Source organism: Taudactylus pleione, unplaced genomic scaffold (assembly GCF_031769625.1).
Source record: "Taudactylus pleione unplaced genomic scaffold, aTauple2 ptg000518l, whole genome shotgun sequence".
NCBI lineage: Eukaryota > Metazoa > Chordata > Amphibia > Anura > Myobatrachidae > Taudactylus > Taudactylus pleione.
The window spans coordinates 12825715-12844063 of NW_028284920.1; the positions used below are offsets into that span (position 1 = coordinate 12825715).

General features: G+C 46.1%; 1 protein-coding gene across 1 annotated transcript in view; it reads left to right on the plus strand.

Moving 5' to 3' along the window:
* Positions 1-9755, plus strand: part of LOC148501513 (uncharacterized) — a 111093-nt gene extending 101338 nt beyond the window's left edge. Inside the window, exons 8-10 of the mRNA XM_088450445.1 lie at positions 49-153; positions 5011-5253; positions 9644-9755. Of these exons, the coding sequence (XP_088306571.1) occupies positions 49-153; positions 5011-5163 (258 nt within the window). The 3' untranslated portion in view covers positions 5164-5253; positions 9644-9755. The remainder of the gene's footprint in view (positions 1-48; positions 154-5010; positions 5254-9643) is intronic.
* The last annotated feature ends 8594 nt before the right edge of the window (positions 9756-18349 follow it).

Here is an 18349-nt window from a genome sequence, read left to right on the forward strand (position 1 = left end):
GAATGTTAGGAATCTAAAAACACTTTTATTTCCTTTTATTATTCACAGGGGATTTTCTTTGACCCCAGCAGCCTTTATAACAATGATGATCTCTGTGAGCTTAGGAAGTGTCTGAAAGATTCTCTCTTGTGTTTCCTGTGTAATGGACAGCAGGTATGTACAGAATATGTGCATTTGGTGGACATGGGCTACATCTTGGAGTGGAACAGATTCTAAAGAACTCTACAGGGAGATGTATCAAGCCTTGTCCACAGCAACTAGTCAGCGTCTCACTGTCATCTTAAATACTGTGCTAGACAAATGACAGTTAGAAGCTGATATCTGTGATACCTCTAAAGCTAGGTACACACTGAGACGACGTTGGCATGATATGTCATTTCCGGACGAATCGGAATTACAATATTGGCCGCAATGCTCAGTGTGTACGGCCAATATGCACGCTCCCGTGGCTGCTTGCGATAACGTCCGGTCGGCTGTGCTGCATATCCAACCAGACAATAACGCAAGCGGCCCCGTTGCAGGTAATGTAGGATGGAACGAGGTATTGTTCCATCTTTCATTACCTCATTATGATGTGTGCCCAGGGTCAGATATGTTGGCCCATTGGCTGGGTACACATTGCTCAGTGTGTACCCAACTTAAGAGATGACTTGTCATTCTGTTCTATGGACTGTGTGTTACTGGAGTCTACCCGTGGTGGTGCTGTGGTGCACAGAAGAGACATCCAGGGAGGAGGATAAGAGGTTGTTGGTACAGACATGCACGGTAAAGAGTGGGAGCATGTGTGGGTGAGCCGAGGATTTCCCGAGGTCTGTTTATGCCGGGAACAGACCTGGAAAGAGTGATAACGCCGAGGTGGAGCCACAATTGAAAAAAAAAGGCTATTGACCGACTGCCGCAGTGTGAATGCCAAGTGTGTAGGCTGAGTCCTGGTGTTTCAGAGAGATATACAGTGTCCAGTCCAGTTGGGCAGCACCAGGACTGCCAAGGAAGCATGGAAGCTGACATCTTGTTATATATATTTAAAGAAGACTGAGCTTTATAAAATAAAATGTGTTGAAAATACACGTGTCATCTTGTATCTTTGCCGCTTGTGCGGAAAATCGTGCCACGTACGGGGCAAGTCGAGAACCTGTGTTTCATTGGAGTGCATGGTGCAAATGCAGCCGCAGTATGGCGTACCGTGGCGCATGCACGCATGCCAAGTTGCATGGCAAGATGCATGTGCATGTTTGCTGCACAAGCAGCAAAGATATGAGTGGACACATCTGATCATGTGCATAAATTTGCAGCGGCTGTGGTATAGCATCATTCTCTTTATTAGGCCCTTAGTTGCTACTTTGCAACAGTAATTATAAATTTGCCAGATTATTCTGCCTATCAAGGTTGTCCTAGCCTCTCTGCTACAGTGTGAGAAGGGAGAGCACGGTGGAGTCATTGCCAGATGGAAGGAAGATCCACTGTAGCTGCTGTCTCTACTGTAAGGTACCATCTACACCTAACTTATCTGTGCCCACACTTCATGCCATTTAGGGGACCATATCTCTGCTTTTTCTCTCTCTAAGGCATGATACATCTCCCTCTATGTCTGAGGCATCTAATTATACTTACATATGTGTATTTTATTGTGTATACTGATTTCCACTGGCGCTATAATTGTAATATTTTCTAACAGTAGCTAGATAGATAAGTGCATAATACTCTCTTTCAAAGTGTGTCTTAAATGGCCAATTTTAGTACATGGCTGAGTAAGTTTAAGCTACTACTGTAGTCAATGGGATTTGTACAGCGATAATCCACCACAGTGGGCATTGAGACGCACCATCGGCCGCACATTGGGGCATATTCAATTAGCTGTAGGGTTTACCATATTCAAATTGCTGCGCCGGACCTATTCAATTAGCGGAGATTCCTCGAGCGCGAGTCCTGGAGACCCCCGTGCTTGTCCCTGCAGTCGGACTGTACTTCGCAGCTCATGGAGCTGCGAGGTAAAATCCGTGTAAAAACCACCAAATCGGGCTCGCGCGCAGGGAAAGAAAACATTGATTCCGCAGTTTACACGGAATCAGTGTGTTTCCATGCATGAGTCTCGAATTTTCGGTGTGGGAAAAAGGCTATATTATTGAATAGCTTTTCCACGCACCGCGGGGAATTTGTCCTGCAATTAGTTGCGGGGTAAACCCCGCGGCCTAACTGAATACCTGTCATTAAGTCACACCATCGAACATTGCACCAGCCCTCTGGTGGTGCACAGTCTCCATCTGCACATGGTCGCCAGAATCAGTGCAACTGCGGCAAAAGACAAAAAACGGCTAACCCCTGTTATCACCCAGAATGCCCACTGAAATTACCTCACCCTGCATCCACACTTGTTCTGCAGCTCCCAGCGGTAACCATCGGGACACATGCGCAGTGCGAGTCGGACGCTTGGGCAGACTGAAAATTTCGGCATCAACACTGCGTGCACCTTTGAAGCCGGCCATTAGGGTCTGATTCTGAGTTAGACGGACCTCTGTTCATGGACGCAAATGGTTAGCTTTTGCATAATGCTCTAAATTTTTGTATTTTTGCAAATGTCCGACCTATTTTGGATAGGATGGAACATAGCCGGACCTTCCTGTAAAATAGGGTGTTTCGGGGCAGGAACTCGGTGCACAGGGAAGGGAAGTCTGTTTCTGACGGTTCTCTCTGGTGTAAGCGTAGATTCTAATGATGATAGTTGTGGTGGTTTGCATAAAATAAATAGGCGGCCCGAGTTTTCGCCTGCGGATGCATAAACCCCCACATTAGTCCTATGGATTCCAGTAAATCAGGCTTCATTGGCTACCTGCAACTACAGCCACTTTAAGTGCAATTCAGAATCTGCCCTGGATGAGGTCCTTCCCTGCCTCCAGACTCGGGCCCTGTTACACTCGGAGGGCATGGCCTAATCACGGGAGGCGTGGCCGCACCCTACTTAGAAATTTAAATATTTGCAACTGAAGATGGTGGCACTGAGCTCCTCAGCCAGGGGCAAATTCAAGGGGGTGGGCACGATCAGTGTGATTGCTCCTCTTCACCCCCGCACAGGCAGAGGAGAGGAGACTGCTGATGCGTGTGCTGGGCTGCCGACAGGTAAGAAGGAGGAGGGGGAGGCGGCAGACCCGGCCCTCACCGGGCTCCTCCAATGAGTCTGGGCCCGGGTAATTAGTACCTGGGCCCACCCTCTTGGCGCACCTGCTCCACACTGCACAGTTGAAACTTTGGCAACATTGTTTCTTCATGACAGAAAGAATAATTATCTAAGGGATTAAGAAACATCAACTGATCTGAATTCAATTTGTCATATTATATTAAATATGGTGTAAAAACTGTAAACATTGGGCCTGATTCAGAGCCGCTCGCTAGATGCGGCCGCTTGCTCCCAGTATATGCAAATTCAGCGCACGCCCAACAAGGCAGGCGATCGCAAGATAAGGTATTAGCACGCCCACTATGTCTTGGCGAGCGATCACTTTGTGTATGCAGAAGCCCAACCAGGGCCGCAACTAGGGGGGGGCTAGAGGTGCACGTGCATCTGGAGGGGATTGCTGGGAGGGTGAAAAAGCAGACTCTGCCATCTGAAAATGAGCACCGCCGAAGAGGAGACTAATGCTAGAGGTCCTTACTGGACCTCTAGTGTCTGTCTCTTTCTTGGCGGCGGCCATTTTTGGATGGCCGTTTTCAGCAGATTCCATGCGGACTAGCCGTCCGCATGGACTCTGCTGAAAACGGCCATCAAAAAATGGCCGCCGCCAATGAAGAGACAGATGCTAGAGATCCTACTGGACCTCTAGTGTCTGTTAGCAGAGTGCAATGCACACAGCGTTCCCGGAAGTGCCGGGAACGCTGGCGCTGCAGGGAGAGGATGCTGAGAGCTGCATCTTCTCCCTTCAAACCCAACTGGCAACGAGCATAAACCCCCCTGGCTGAGCATAAACCCACATGGCAACGAGCATGGAACCCCATGGCAATGAGCAGGTAATTTTAAAGTAATTAGAAGCATTACTGTGGGGCATAAAATGGTGTCGGGCAAATATGTAAGTGGCACTTTGGTAATAGGCATTACAGTGTGTGGCATAATGTGTAATGGGCATTATGGTGTATGGAATAATGTAAGTCACTATACCAGGGACGTCTGAGTAATGCACTGTCTTATGGAGGAGCAAGGACAAAATCCAGGTACGGGAAGGGGGGGGGGCGCAAAATTGCTGCCTTGCACCGGGTGACAGATATCCTAGTTTCGGCCCTGGCCCAACCACTATTCATAAGACGCCCACTTGTGCACATCATCTAGAGGAAGTGCATGAAAACACTGGTACATCGAGCACCATCGGATGTTCTCGCATCGGTTGAGGTTGACTATACCTGGCCGCAAGAACTACGATCACTTCAGTGTAAAATACAACCAGATGATGTGTACTATGACACTGCCTGTTAATTATGCACGCCTCTGAAACGTCGTTGAAACACACAGGCACGCCTGCGTTCACACCTTCACTCCCCCGTTTCCAGTGGCCTGCCCCTGTTACCACCTACAAACGGCCTCTTCTGTCACTCATTCAACTGGGCTGTCTGTGCTGAGCGAGTGCTTCCTGATCAGTCGCAGTGGTTTGTGCACGAGCAATGTGATGCATGCGCAGAACGCAAACATAGGCCAGCAACGAGCGATCGCATCCTAGCGAGCAGGTCTGAATCAGGTCCATTGTCTCCTTTTACCTCATGGAGTTGCAAGCAAAAACAAGTGATGTAACGTGATTGCCAAAAAATGTGCACAGAAGCACAGCATGAGGCTACATTGGGACCTCCCCCTTAATGGAACTGGCCCCTTTGTGTCTAGGTAATGTCTCTAATTCCTGGAGAATTGTTAGGCTGGATTGATAAATACTAATTGTGGAGACAATGGTTTAAAGGTCATTTGTGTTTTTATGTAAGATATGTGACCCTCCAGAAATACGTTACTTCATAAATGTTGCCTGTCTATTCCTGCAGGAGTATGATCGGCACTCGGAAGTCCTATTGGAGAGAGCGTTCCAGCTCCTGGAGGAAGATTGTCCAGCACAGATAAATCCCACAAGCCTTATCTTCTCATCTCAGCAGGGGCCTGTTCCGTTCTGCTTTCCTTCTTTTCTAAATGAAGATTAGGCAGGTGTCTGAGAAACTGCCATCAATACTTGAAGAGGGTCATCATTACCAGTTACCACTCAGATACTGTAGTATATATTATTTGTTCTGGTATGTAGTTACTGTATTGACACTTTAATGTCGAAATGTTCGAAATGTCTACATTCAGAATATCAACATAATCGGTCAGAATGTTGATATGTTCATAATGTCGGCATGTAACATGTAAACTTTGACAAAATATTAACTTGTTGAAAATGTTGAATTATACATGTCTACATTATGAACATATGAGCGTTAGGGTTAGGCTACCGTATATCACATAATGTCAACATTATGTGATATACAATGTTGATATGTCAAATGTCGATATTGTGACCACGAAAACATTTTGGTGTTGACTTTCTAAATGGTGACATTTTGAACGTTTACATGGAATATCAGACCCTTTTTTGCTGTTACAAATACAACACAATAAGGGTAATTTACTAGCTGTAGAATATAAGGACGGGCAGTGGATTAAATAATGTCCACTGCACAAATTTGTCCAATTTATGCAAAGGCCCACATCCACATTCTGCTTTGGAAACTTATCATATAAAATAATTATGTCTATTGTTAGGAGCTTATGGGTATAGAAGAATATGTGCCAATGTAAAATGTAACCTCACAGTCCACAGAACTATTACTTTAGTTTCTACTCCTAAAAGACTATTTTCAACCAAAAGAGATAATAATTTGTGCAAAATAGCTGTCAGTGCAATGTGGCTGACAAGGGGCTGGCTGTGGTGAGTCAGTGCAATACAGCTGACTGTGGTGAGTCAGTGCAATGTTGCTGGCTGTGTTGAGTCTATGCGATATACAGTAGCTGGCTGTTGTGAGTCAGTGCAATATAGCTGACTGTGGTGAGTCAGTGCAATATAGCTGACTGTGGTGAGTCAGTGCAATGTTGCTGGCTGTGTTGAGTCTATGCGATATACAGTAACTGGCTGTTGTGAGTCAGTGCAATATAGCTGACTGTGGTGAGTCAGTGCAATATAGCTGACTGTGGTGAGTCAGTGCAATATAGATGGCTGTGGTGAGTCTAGGCAATATATTTGACTGTGGTGAGTCTATGCTATATAGCTGGATGTGGTGTAGCTGGGTGTGATGAATCTCTGCAATATAGCTGGCTATGGTGAATAAGTGCAATATAGCTGGCTATGGTAAATCAGTGCAATATAGCTGGCTATGGTGAATCTCTGCAATATAGCTGGCTGTGGTGAGTCAGGGCAATATAGCTGGCTGTGGTGAGTCAGTGCTATATAGCTGGCTGTTGTGAGTCAGTGCTATATAGCTGGCTGTTGTGAGTTAGTGCTATATAGCTGGCTGTGGTGAGTCAGTGCTATATAGCTGGCTGTGGGGAGTCAGTGCTATATAGCTGGCTGTGGTGAGTCAGTGCACTATAGCTGGCTGTGGTGAGCCTCTGCAGTATAGCTGGCTGTGGTGAGCCTCTGCAGTACAGCTGGCTGTGGTGAGTCAGTGCAATATATAGTAGCTGGCTGTGGTGAACCTCTATAATATAGCTGGCTATGGTGAATTAGTGCATTGTTGCCAGTTATAATGAACACTGTTCATTGAGTCTGGCTTAATTGCACTCTGGCCCTGATTCAGAGCCGGACGCTCTGACAGAGCGCTCGCTCTGAATCAGGGCCGGTCTTTTTTTTTTAGAACGGCCTCTTGGCCACTCGCATAGCTGTGGGTGACCACCCACAGCTATAGCAAGCAGCCATGATGATGGTCGCGATGGTCAAGACTATCGCGACCATCGGGCTTGCGACGAGACCCTTGTGGTAGGGTCTTGTGGCCGCAAGCCCCAGAGAGATTTCGGCTCTAACAGAGCCGGAATCTCTCCACTGACATCACTTGTGATGTCTGTGGGGCCGGCCCCAAACGGTAGGCGTTCTCATGGGAACGCCTCCGTTTGGGCAGCCCGCCCACCAAAGGGGGCACGCTGTCACTCATCATCGACAGCACGTCCCCTTTGGTGCGAGACCCGGAGCAACGGATTGGCCGTTGCTATCTGGGTCTCGTGCTCATGCGCTGTGGGCCACCATCGACCCGCTTGCGAGCGCTCAGCGATTGCGACCGGGTCTGAATCAGGCCCTCTGTTCATTGAGCCTGGCAATGGCAGGTACTACATTTCTGTACAATGTGGCATAGAGTGCTAGGTCTCTTTCCTATACCCAGGTAATGTGTGCTTTCTGTTTATTATGGCTCGTAATTGGGAGAAGGGACTCTGAGCAGTATGACTGACATATATCACTGTTGTTGGTTTTGGAGGGGGTGCAATGTGATTGTCAAATTGTCTTTGTTCATATGAGCTACAAAGATGATATCTTGTGTAGCTGCTATGGGGCCTGCGCAATAAGGCCCTGGATATAATAATAATCATGCAGGTACACAATGGTATAATAATACCTTCTCACATCAGGACTGCGAGGACACACTTCAAAATGTTCCTATATGACCCAATCATTTATAGTTTCCATATTTTCTGTTATACTGTAGACACCTGGATTTTGTTGACTGTTAGAGGCCTTTTTGTTTTTTAATTAGCGCAATGAACAAATTACTTTTGTTTGGTTTTCTTGGAAATATTTCCTTTGCCATACCTCCTGTTTCTCATGGATATATAAAATGCGCTATATGTAATCACTACTTTAATTGGCAAAGGTCCACTAGGTTTCTGCTAGAATTTCCCGGCTTTATATGATATTTAGTGGGATTTTTGCAGCTTTTTTTATTTTGGTTAGTATACAGAGTTGTAGCTGAATGACAGTTAAATTAATGCAAGAGTTCGGGGGGTATTCAATTTGGGAGGGAAAAGTCCGTGCTGGAATTTTTGCTCCACATCGCAGGTTTTCTGGGGATAAAGTATCGGGCGCGTGCCCGCTTTATCCCCGTATTCAATTAGAATTCAACGAAAACGGGAGCCGGCGGAAAGTTTCCAAAAACTGGAATTTTCGGGAAATATTCCAGGGACCCCCCTTAAGATGTCTAGACATGGGGGATCACTATGGGTACCCCATGTTTACCTGCTGAAGGAAGTCAGGGTTTCTAATAGTCGCTGCAGGTGTATATTTGCGGCTATGAAGAAGGGATGAAAAATAGCACAAATAACCATCAATGTTTTTGTTCCGATGGTAGTGTTTTTACCATTTGATGGTGGTGGTCTGATGTTTGACACCATCGAAAGGAAATCATTTGATGGTGTTCCAATGTTTGTTTGTTTTTTTTTTAAATTCCTGATACTGTAGCTATGCCTCCCCTGGCTCCTTCCTGGCTTCCTTTCTGCATCAGGGAATCTTCCTGGGTTCGTTGGAGGCTGTCTCTAGTTTTCTGTCTGCCTACTCAGTACCTGACTACCTCTCCTCTCTAGGCTGCTGCTAAGTAACAGGGCACATTGCTATCTCTGATTGGCTCTCACTGTCTCATAGAGATGATCATAGTGCAGTCCTCAGTCCTGCAGCAGACAGTCACTCAGACAGCACAACAGTTTTCTCAGTAACTTGCTTCATTCCAAGCCTCAGTTTCAGATGCTCTATTGCTGTTTCAGCACACTGGCCAGCTCCTATACAGCAGCTTGGTACAAGTTTTTTTTTCTGTGACTTGCTTCACTAAAGTTGTCACTGTTCATCACAGATGAATAGTTCATATACCTAAACCTTCTTCAACCACTTATGTATAGAATAGTGAAAATCAGTGGCATCCCTCCCCGCGGTGACACCAGGGTGCGGAAGCCATGCGCGCGACTCAGCCACGCGTCACCAAAAAGGGCGCGTGGCCTCGTGAAGGGGTGTGGTTTTGGGAAGGGGGCGTGGCCTAGCATCCCGAACCCCAGCCCGTCATTTTCAATGGGGTGGTGAGGGGTGCTGGAGGTGCGGGTGACAGTGCCGGCTCCCTCACTGTGACAGGAGCTGAGTGCTGCACTTAATGCTACAGTGCAGCACCCGGCTCCTGTCACTGAGGGGGAGCCTGCACCTTGGTGTCACCCCTCGGTGGTAATATATATAAAAGGTTTAAATGTGTAGGTTTGCAAAAGTCACAACACAGTAAGATCTGGGCTTCTATTTCATGAAACTGGTATCTGCCAGAGTAAAACATTTTATATTTACAAAGTTGTTTTTAATTTGACTCTTTACTTTTTCATAATTACATTTCTAAATAATATTAATATTAATTGTATTAAAATGAATTGGCTGCTATGAGTTCTTGTCTGTCTGTGAAGTCGCTTATGTTGGTTATGTTTCTAAATGACTGATTTGTATAAATGTTCCTGCTGAATACTGTTATGTCTTTCTATTATTAATACCTACAATTAAAGCATTATAAATTGAGTCATTTATTTTATTTTAATAGTGTTAGTTGTGGTATTGCCCATGTTAAGGATTTCCTTTTGCACTACCATATTTCTGTGTCACTTGTGTTGTGTTATTATATTTTTTTCATTAATTTACAGTGCTTATAGAAAATCATCATACCCTGTCCGACTCCAAACAGGTTGGGTATGGGATGACGGCACTCAAGTTCCAGGTGGTCAGAATCCCAATGCCAGCATCCTGAGAGTTAAGATACTGACACCTGTTGGTAAGTAACCTAACCCTACCCCTAAACCTAACCCTCCCTCCCTGCAGCCTAAACCTAATCCCCCCCCCGCAGCCTAACTCTAACCCTCCACCTTGTGTCTAACCCTAATCCCCTAACCCGCCCCCTACTCCAGTACCTATCATCAGGGGCACCGAGGGGGTGGGAGCGGGTACAGATTACCTGGGCCCGTGCTTCCTGAGGGGCCCGGCAGGGGCCCGGGTCCGGCGCTGCCCCCCTTCCCTCACAGCAGCCACAGCAGTCTCCTATGCCTGTGGGGGGGAGCGATCACATTGATCGCTCCCCCCTGGCTTTGAGCAGGGCTGAGGGGGCTCAGAGCGCCCCCCTCCCCAGCGCGCAGCGCCGCTGCAAAACGTGTTTTTTTTTTTTGCCCGGGAAGGGGACGTGGCCACGCCTCCCACAATTAGGCCACGCCCCCTATTACCCGGCCCCGCCGCGGCTCTCAGCGGCCCTGCCTATCATCGGGATGCCGGCACCGGGATTCTGACTGGTGTTGGGATTCCGGCACTGGCATTCTGAGCTCCAGCATCCCGACAGCTGGGATATAAACTACATCCCATCAAGAACCCTTACCTTTAGTCACATAAAACCCTGGAAAATATCAAACTTTTTCCAGTTGTATTTACACATTTTGACTTACTGTACATCATTTAACTAATGGAGAAAAAGGCAAGAATTATGAAAATGAATAAAAAATTAAAAACTAGAATAACTGGGTTGGAAAAGTGATCAGTCCCCTGATGTAATACTTTGTAGGGCCACCTTCTGATGCAATTAGCCATCAGCCTGTTTGGATATTGTCTTTACCAGCTTGGGGAATATTTGCTGAAGCTTCCTTGCAGAATTGTTCATCTATCTTCCCTCCAAGAGGAGGAAAATATCCTAAAGCTGGCTACACACTACGCGATCCATTGCACAATATATCGCTACGACATGGATCGTAACGATGTACCGTGCGGATCGCATAGTGTGTACGCCCGATTGCGTGTGCACAGCAGATGGGACGATGCGATGAACAATGCCATGCTACATCGTGCAGTGTGTACCCAGCTTAAGACTCAGAGAATGTACTAGTGTTCATTCTTGCACCCTGCACCTGTCACAACCAGTGCAGTTCCTTTTTCCTGCCTGGAGTGTCGGCCTCTGCACCGGTGCTCTGGTGCTTCTAGCACACGCTGGTCTGTATATCAGACGTTTGTGTTGAATCTGCTGAGTGTGCTAGAAGGACGAGAGCAGAGAGCGACACCCCAGACAGGAAACTGCATGGGTCGTGACAGGTGCAGGGTGCTAGAATGAACACTAGGTACAAATGTTAGGTATACTTCAGATAAAATATATATATATATATATATATATATATAAAAACAAATGGCAATATAATAAGTAACACCACCTTTGATACAATTTGTAAAAAATAGTCAAATGGCCCCATACCAAAAAAACAGATGATATATCTTATCTGAATCATACGAGGAATCCATCGACCACATTTATTCAGACAAATACTTTTTTATTTCCGCAGATAGTGACTTGGATAGAAAAATTAAAACAAGAACATAGAACAAAGAGTAATCCAATTAAATAATAAACATACTTCTGTCCAGCAAAGAGACACATGTACAAGGACAAAAATAAATAGTGCGCCAATCTCTGTGTGACACAAGGGACATTTACATACATTCAAGTACGTGAACTTTTTCTATTGCACAATTTTTTTTCTGATGTCCTGTACTAAGCTCTGCAAAGTGATAAATTGGAGAGAGATAAACTACCGGCCACTCAGCTCCTAACTGTCATGTTACAGGCTATGTTTGAAAAAAAGACAGTTAGTAGCTGATTGGTTGGTAGTTTACCACTCTCCAATTTTTACTTTTCATAGTTTAGTACATCTGCAGGGTATGATGTGTACCCAGCGATGCGATCCACGATCCGACGGGCGGCATTTTGGGCGGTCCCCACACACAGAGTGATCCGGTGCCCGACCGCCGGATATGCTGTCCCCCCCATAGACCTGCATGGGATCATTCATTGCTTCTCCAGGTCTCTTGTGCATGCAGAAAGATCTGGAGGAGCAACGGACAACCACACAGGAGTGCGCAGTAGACAGTATCATGCTCACACACTGTACAATATAGCTGCAATATCGTTCCGTCGGATGGGCCGCTATATCGCTCTGTGTGTGGGGGCCTTAAGTCTTACATACTTTGTTGGTTGAATGTATACACCAGAAAAAAAAATCACTACAGTAAACTGTTCTTTCTGGACTTTTTAAATATTCTGTGTGATGCACAGGACTCTCTGAGCAGCACGAGTGATGCACACGGCAGCTATTAGATGGAGGCATCTCCCAACTGTACTGGGGTTGGGACAAAAGTCCTTGCCAGGTGGACACGCCGGGATTGTCTCATCCTATGTACTTGGTGCTGCTGTTTACATCTTAATGACTCATTGACTAAAGGTTTTTCTATCACTATCCACTGCACATTATTTTACATGTGTGTGTATCTTGCTTTTGCAGAATGTCAACAACAGGTGCTCAGATCCTTGTCATGCACACAGGGAAATGACCGTCTGGCCTAACAATGTGCCGACTGACTGTCTCACCGCTCACTGTAGTCCAGGATGTCATCAGTCAGAAGACAGTTTCTATTAACACTTTCCAACAGGACGTTTGATGATTTAAGCAACTTTGAAGTAGACGCTGAAGCTGTGCGACAGCTGCTATTTCTTCCTTTGTGATGGCATCCACCTAATTGTCTATCTTATGGGTACTGTATGGTACTAGTAAAGAGGCACCTCAGCGTCTGGCGGGCTGCTCCGACTCACTCCAGCGCCCCGCTCCATCCTGTTGATATGTCCTATTGGTGTAGAACTGACATGTCAAACTCAAAATCCCATTTGGGCCAAATAATGATGGTCTAAGACTGTGTGGGCCGCAAGAAAAAGAAAAAGTCTTATATGTAATTTTGTAAGGCTATTATTAGGAAAAAACATCAAAAAAGTGTCCCCTCCAGCCACAAGCCCTCTGTGCCTCCTGTCCTGTGTCTATTCAGCCTCCAGTCCAACCCCTGTGCCAGGTCCCTCCAATTTACCTTCTTCTTTGACAGCCATCTGCTCCTCTTCCTTGCAGAATGCAGATGAATCCTCTTTCTTTTGGTTGGCAGCCGGGCACACATTGAGGGCACGGACAGGGCGACGTCGTCCGTACTCCTGGTCCTGAGCTGTCGGAATACGGCGGGGGACAGAGGTTTGAGGAGTGGGAACTACAAAGGCCCATGCGCAGCAGCTCGCCCCGTGGACATTTTATTGTCCATACATAGAGTTTCTGCACATGCGCAGAAGCTTCCTCCACAGGCAAAACGGTAAATGCTGAGCTCCGGCAGCCGACTCCGCAGCAGTGTGAGTGAACCAGTCCAGCCGGAACTCGCCCAGCTTCCCGGTAGGCTGCATCCCACTTGTTTTGCAATAGTAAATGCGGGGCCGCAAAAATATGCATTTGGGGCTACATGCGGCCCACGGGCCCTGAGTTTGACACTTCTGGTTAGAACAATAGGCACTGGCGGAATATGAAATGGAGTTTAGGACAGACAATTTATCCTTAAGCATGTATGGAGGGTTATTCTGATTTGGCTTGCAGGGTGTCTGGAGCGGCAGACAACCCAAATCGTCTTTGCCACTCTTCTTACTGGACCTGGTGACCCCACCCCCTCGATGTGACATCATGACGTCAATATTCTTCCAAAATTCTCCCTGCCACAGCTCTGCAGGAATCAGCAGGTAAAGATGGCCCTGCCCACATGAGCTTACAGTCTATGGGCTTGATCCAATTAGATACGATTTGCTCGCTGCCCCATAGGGCAGCGAGCAAATTCGGGCAAATTCAGTGGCGAGTCGGGCTGCGAAGGGTGCGATGTGCCGGGCCATTGCCGACGTTTTAACGCCGTTGCCATGGCACATCGCACCTAATTGGATCGAGCCCTAAGACCTGTAGGAAATAACTGATAAAGTAGTGGAATAACATTTGTAGCTGGTGACGGGAAAGGGCATTCGCGGCTATTCAGACAGAAGCATTTTCAACAAACTATATTAGCTGCCTTTAGTGACTGGCATTTATATGCAGCTACGGATAGTGAGACATGTTTAGAATGAGGAGAGACAGTGGCATGAAAGCCAGGAGCACTCCTTATGCTTGGAGCCTTCATACACTTAGTGACAAATAGTGAGTGATTTTTCTATACCATGTGGGCAGCCATGGATGGCATACTATTCAATCATGTGGCAACATATTGCTGGTGTAAATGCTCCTGCATTGAATGCACAGAAATATTTGGCCGAATGCAGAGGTGTTTGCATACCGACGGTAACTTGGTGTCATAGCTGTCAGCACTGTCAGTGCACACGTACACAGCGCTACACTTGGTGCAAATGTTGCATCTGAAAACAGGCATGTCTATTTGTACGCCCATCTCCACATATCCCGAAATGACATCGCCATGCCCCGACTGAACATAGCATATGGGTGAAAGCTCCATTACAGCCCAGTTATGCTGATACAGCCACAAGTGGGGGTGCAACAAAATTTGCGTTAGACTCTTCATTGCTGCTAGTTGCGTGCTATTGGTTACAAAACATGCGCAGTGCAAAATCACGCAAGATACACTTGCCAAACTGACTTATTTTTACATCGGCATCAGCCCCTGAATGATTTGGGAGGTATAGGCTGTAATTTTTTAAAGTGCGGGTAGGTATGGACTGAAGTGCAATGTAGTGGGGATCCTTGGATGATGTACAGTCTAATCATTTCGGCATATATGGAAAGTATACCTTCTGGTGGGCACCATAACTCTGTGGACAGTTATGTCTGGTGTTTAATCAAATGGGCACTTATGGTATATAATCAAGTTGAAAGGAAAATGCAAGGGGGGTTCCAGTTGCCTGGAAACCCCCCTTCCCAGCTCACACCATGACCACAATAGAAATAGTAATATAATAGAATTTTACTAGTGCTGCATGTTCTCAGTATCACAAATAAAATAATCAGCACTACCTGTGCATCTTTGACATGTGTCAGCCAGTAATAAATACACCTGTGCACCAACTAGGAGATCTGGAAAACATGCACTGTTAAGGGTGCACTGCTGTAGACCATCAATAGGATGAATTATTAATACCTTATAATAATACACTATCCAGTGCTTAAGAAGACCAATATGTACTGTACATATATGTCCAGGGCAGTGCTAGGTTCTTCTGCTGCTCCCCCAGACTCCAATGTTCTGGAATGATCTCCACATCTAAAGTAAAAACATTCAGCTCAGGCAGGATGGCCCTACTGCCGCATTTAATGGCTTACTGTTATCGCTGGCCCTGTATATGATGGATCTATGGCACACAATACACTTGTGTTAAAGCTGGTTAAGTGCTAATTATGCCATCTTCATGGACTGGCCACAGTCATTCTAGAAATTCTGCATTTGACACTGAAGTTACTATACTATTTAATCACATGGGTAGTATATGAAGTGGTCCTCTCTGCATTATATAAAATTCAGTGGGCACCTGTATACCCGGTATACTAATATTTAACCTAGCAGAGGCTGCAGTTATATCTAGACTTGAGTTAACTATAGGCCTGGACCTAGATATAGGCATTTGCCTACAGGTGCTGTAGTTTGTTTGAAAATATTGCTTGGGAAACATTATTTCAAGTTGAAAAAAGGCCTTTAAAGTGTCAGTCTACATTGTTGCTATGTTGATTGTTAGACTCACCAGCAGAGGGAGCCAGAGGACAAGCTAAATACTGTAACTTCAATAGTTTCTGTTGGCATTTGATGTATGTGAGGCCAAAACAGCTTGAAATATGTCTTTGTATTTCTTGCTCAGAGGGCTACTTCCTGACATGGTGCTAATATGAATCAAAGCCATGGTGTGATTGCTGCTATGTTTTTATACTATTCATTTAGTATTTGTATTATAGCCTGGGTCGTATTTACAGATTCTTATTACCAGAGAGAAAGATGCTGGCAAGGCAATATATTAGATGGAGAAGTTTATTCTTCAATAAGCCAGACATCACCATGAAAGCTGATAACCTAGATTTTTCCATTTGTACGTCCATGTACTTTAGAGTGATCTACCATCTACTTGTCGATACAACCTGATCAAAACAGTGGATGCCTAGTAGTAGGCTTTGGAGATTCAAATTGTGGACATTATGGTCATGCATGGGGGAGGAGTAACGTCACTGTGGGGCATGCCATGCCCTTCACATAATAATCCCTTCCAACATGGTGCACAGCAGCATAAATGACGCACACGGCAGCCATTAGTTGGCGGCATCTCCCAAATGTATTGGAGTTGGAACAAAAGTCCTTGCCAGCTGGACACAATGGAATTGTCTCATCCTAAATACTTGGTGCTGCTGTTAACATCCTAATGACTGACTAAAAGTTTTTTTTATCTTTGTCCACTGCACATCATTTTACATGCATGTGTGTGTATCTTGCTTTGCAGAATCACAACAACAGGTGCTCAGATCCTTGTCAAGCACACAGAGAAATGACCGTCTGGCGTAACAATGTGCTGACTGACTGTCTCACCGCTCACTGTAGTCCAGGATGTCATCAGTCAGGAGACAGTTTCTATTAACACTTTCCAACAGGACATTTGATGATTTAAGCAACTTTGAAGCGGACGCTGAAGCTGTGCGACAGCTGCTATTTCTTCCTTTGTGATGGCATCCACCTAATTGTCTATCTTAGGGTTAATGTATAGTACTAAAGGGGCATCTCAGTGTATGTTGGGCTGCTCAGGCCCACTACATCCCCCTGTGCTCCATCCTGTTGATATGTTCTGTTGGTGTAGAACACAGGTTCTCAAACTCGGTCCTCAGGACCCCGAACAGTGTGTTTTCCAGGTCTCCTCACAGAATCACAAGTGAAATAATTAGCTCCACCTGTGAATCTTTTAAAATGTGTCGGTGAGTAATGACTACACCTGGGCACCTGCTGGGTGACCTGGAAACGTGAACTGTGTGGGGTCCTGAGGACCGAGTTTGAGAACCACTGGTGTAGAACAATAAGTACCAGTAGGATGTGAAATGGAGTTTAGGCCAGGCAGTTTACCCTTAAGCAGGTTTGGAGGGTTATTCAGGATAACAGCGGTTGTCAGCGGTAACACAATGTAATACAGAGTAAGCGGTTATGTCACCGGAGACAGTGGTAGCGGTGATAACTGAGGTACTGCTTCCTAGGAGGAACGTGTGCTGCATGTCTGTGCAAGTACATCACACCGTCATGGAGAGACACATTTTAAGATGGCGCAGGGTCGCAGCAAGGGTTTGCAGCGACCAACTTGGTAAAGGTGGCTGCCTGGCTTCAATACAGGAGCAGGAGATAGAGCTGGAGCATTCTCCTCTCTAATACATCATGACTGCCATGGTCTGTAACGCTTGTCCCCAACTCGGTCCTGTGCCCCCACCTCTCTGTATAGCCCCCTAGTTTCATCATGCCCCCCCCCCTCCAGGCTCTTTAACACAAGCCCCACACACAGGGAGCTGTATTATTGCAACACGCATAGTGCCACTATAACACTTCCTGCTTCACCTCTGTACCGAGGCAAAGCAGGAAGCACTACCGACGAGATGTAAGAACACCTCATCTGCCGGAGTGGGGGAGTGAAAACTCCCCCCTCCGACGATCCCTGCCAGAGCCCACAGCGCATCAGCCTAGTGCCGATGCGCTGTGTCTTACCTCCCGGCTGTCTCCACTCGGTATGCGCGAGAACTCTAAAGCATCGTAAGATCTCACGTGCAGTCCAGTGCCCGGCAGCTGCTGCCACCAGGAACAGCGCTTTCTCTGCTGTGGTGATAGGGCAATGGCAGCTACAGGAATGGTCAGTGCCACTAACAGCTCATACATTGCCTAGCATATCGGCGTACTATCTTGTACATAACGTGTGCTGATACCACTAAATCCCCATATTGCCAGGTGATTTATTTATTTTATTTATTACCAGCTACTTATATATATATATAGCGCACACATGTTCCGCAGCGCTTTACAGAGAATATTTGTCCATTCACATCAGTCCCTGCCCCAGTGGAGCTTATAATCTATATTTCCTATCACATGTACACACATACACACTAGGGTTAATCTTTGTTTGGAGCCAATTAACCTACCAGTATATTTTTGGAGTGTGGGAGGAAACCCACGCAAGCACGGGGAGAATATACAAACTCCACACAGTTAGGGCCGTAGACCCACAGTACCATGCACCCGACACTCTGTAATGTCTCTCCCTGCTCAGTCACACTAAGTAACGCGCCCCTGCTGCCAGCACCGTCCCCACACTCCATTCTGATACCATATGTACCGCGTCTAAGTCCATGTTAAAGCAGATCAAAAAATAGAATTCTATATAGAACATTATTTAGGGATAGTCTAATGTCTGGGATGGGATCCACTTATTATGGTCCCTGGCCACTACACAGTAACCAGCAGTTGTCAGGCTATAACATAGGACAATGCAGCAGGACATACAGTTGTATCCAGTTGTG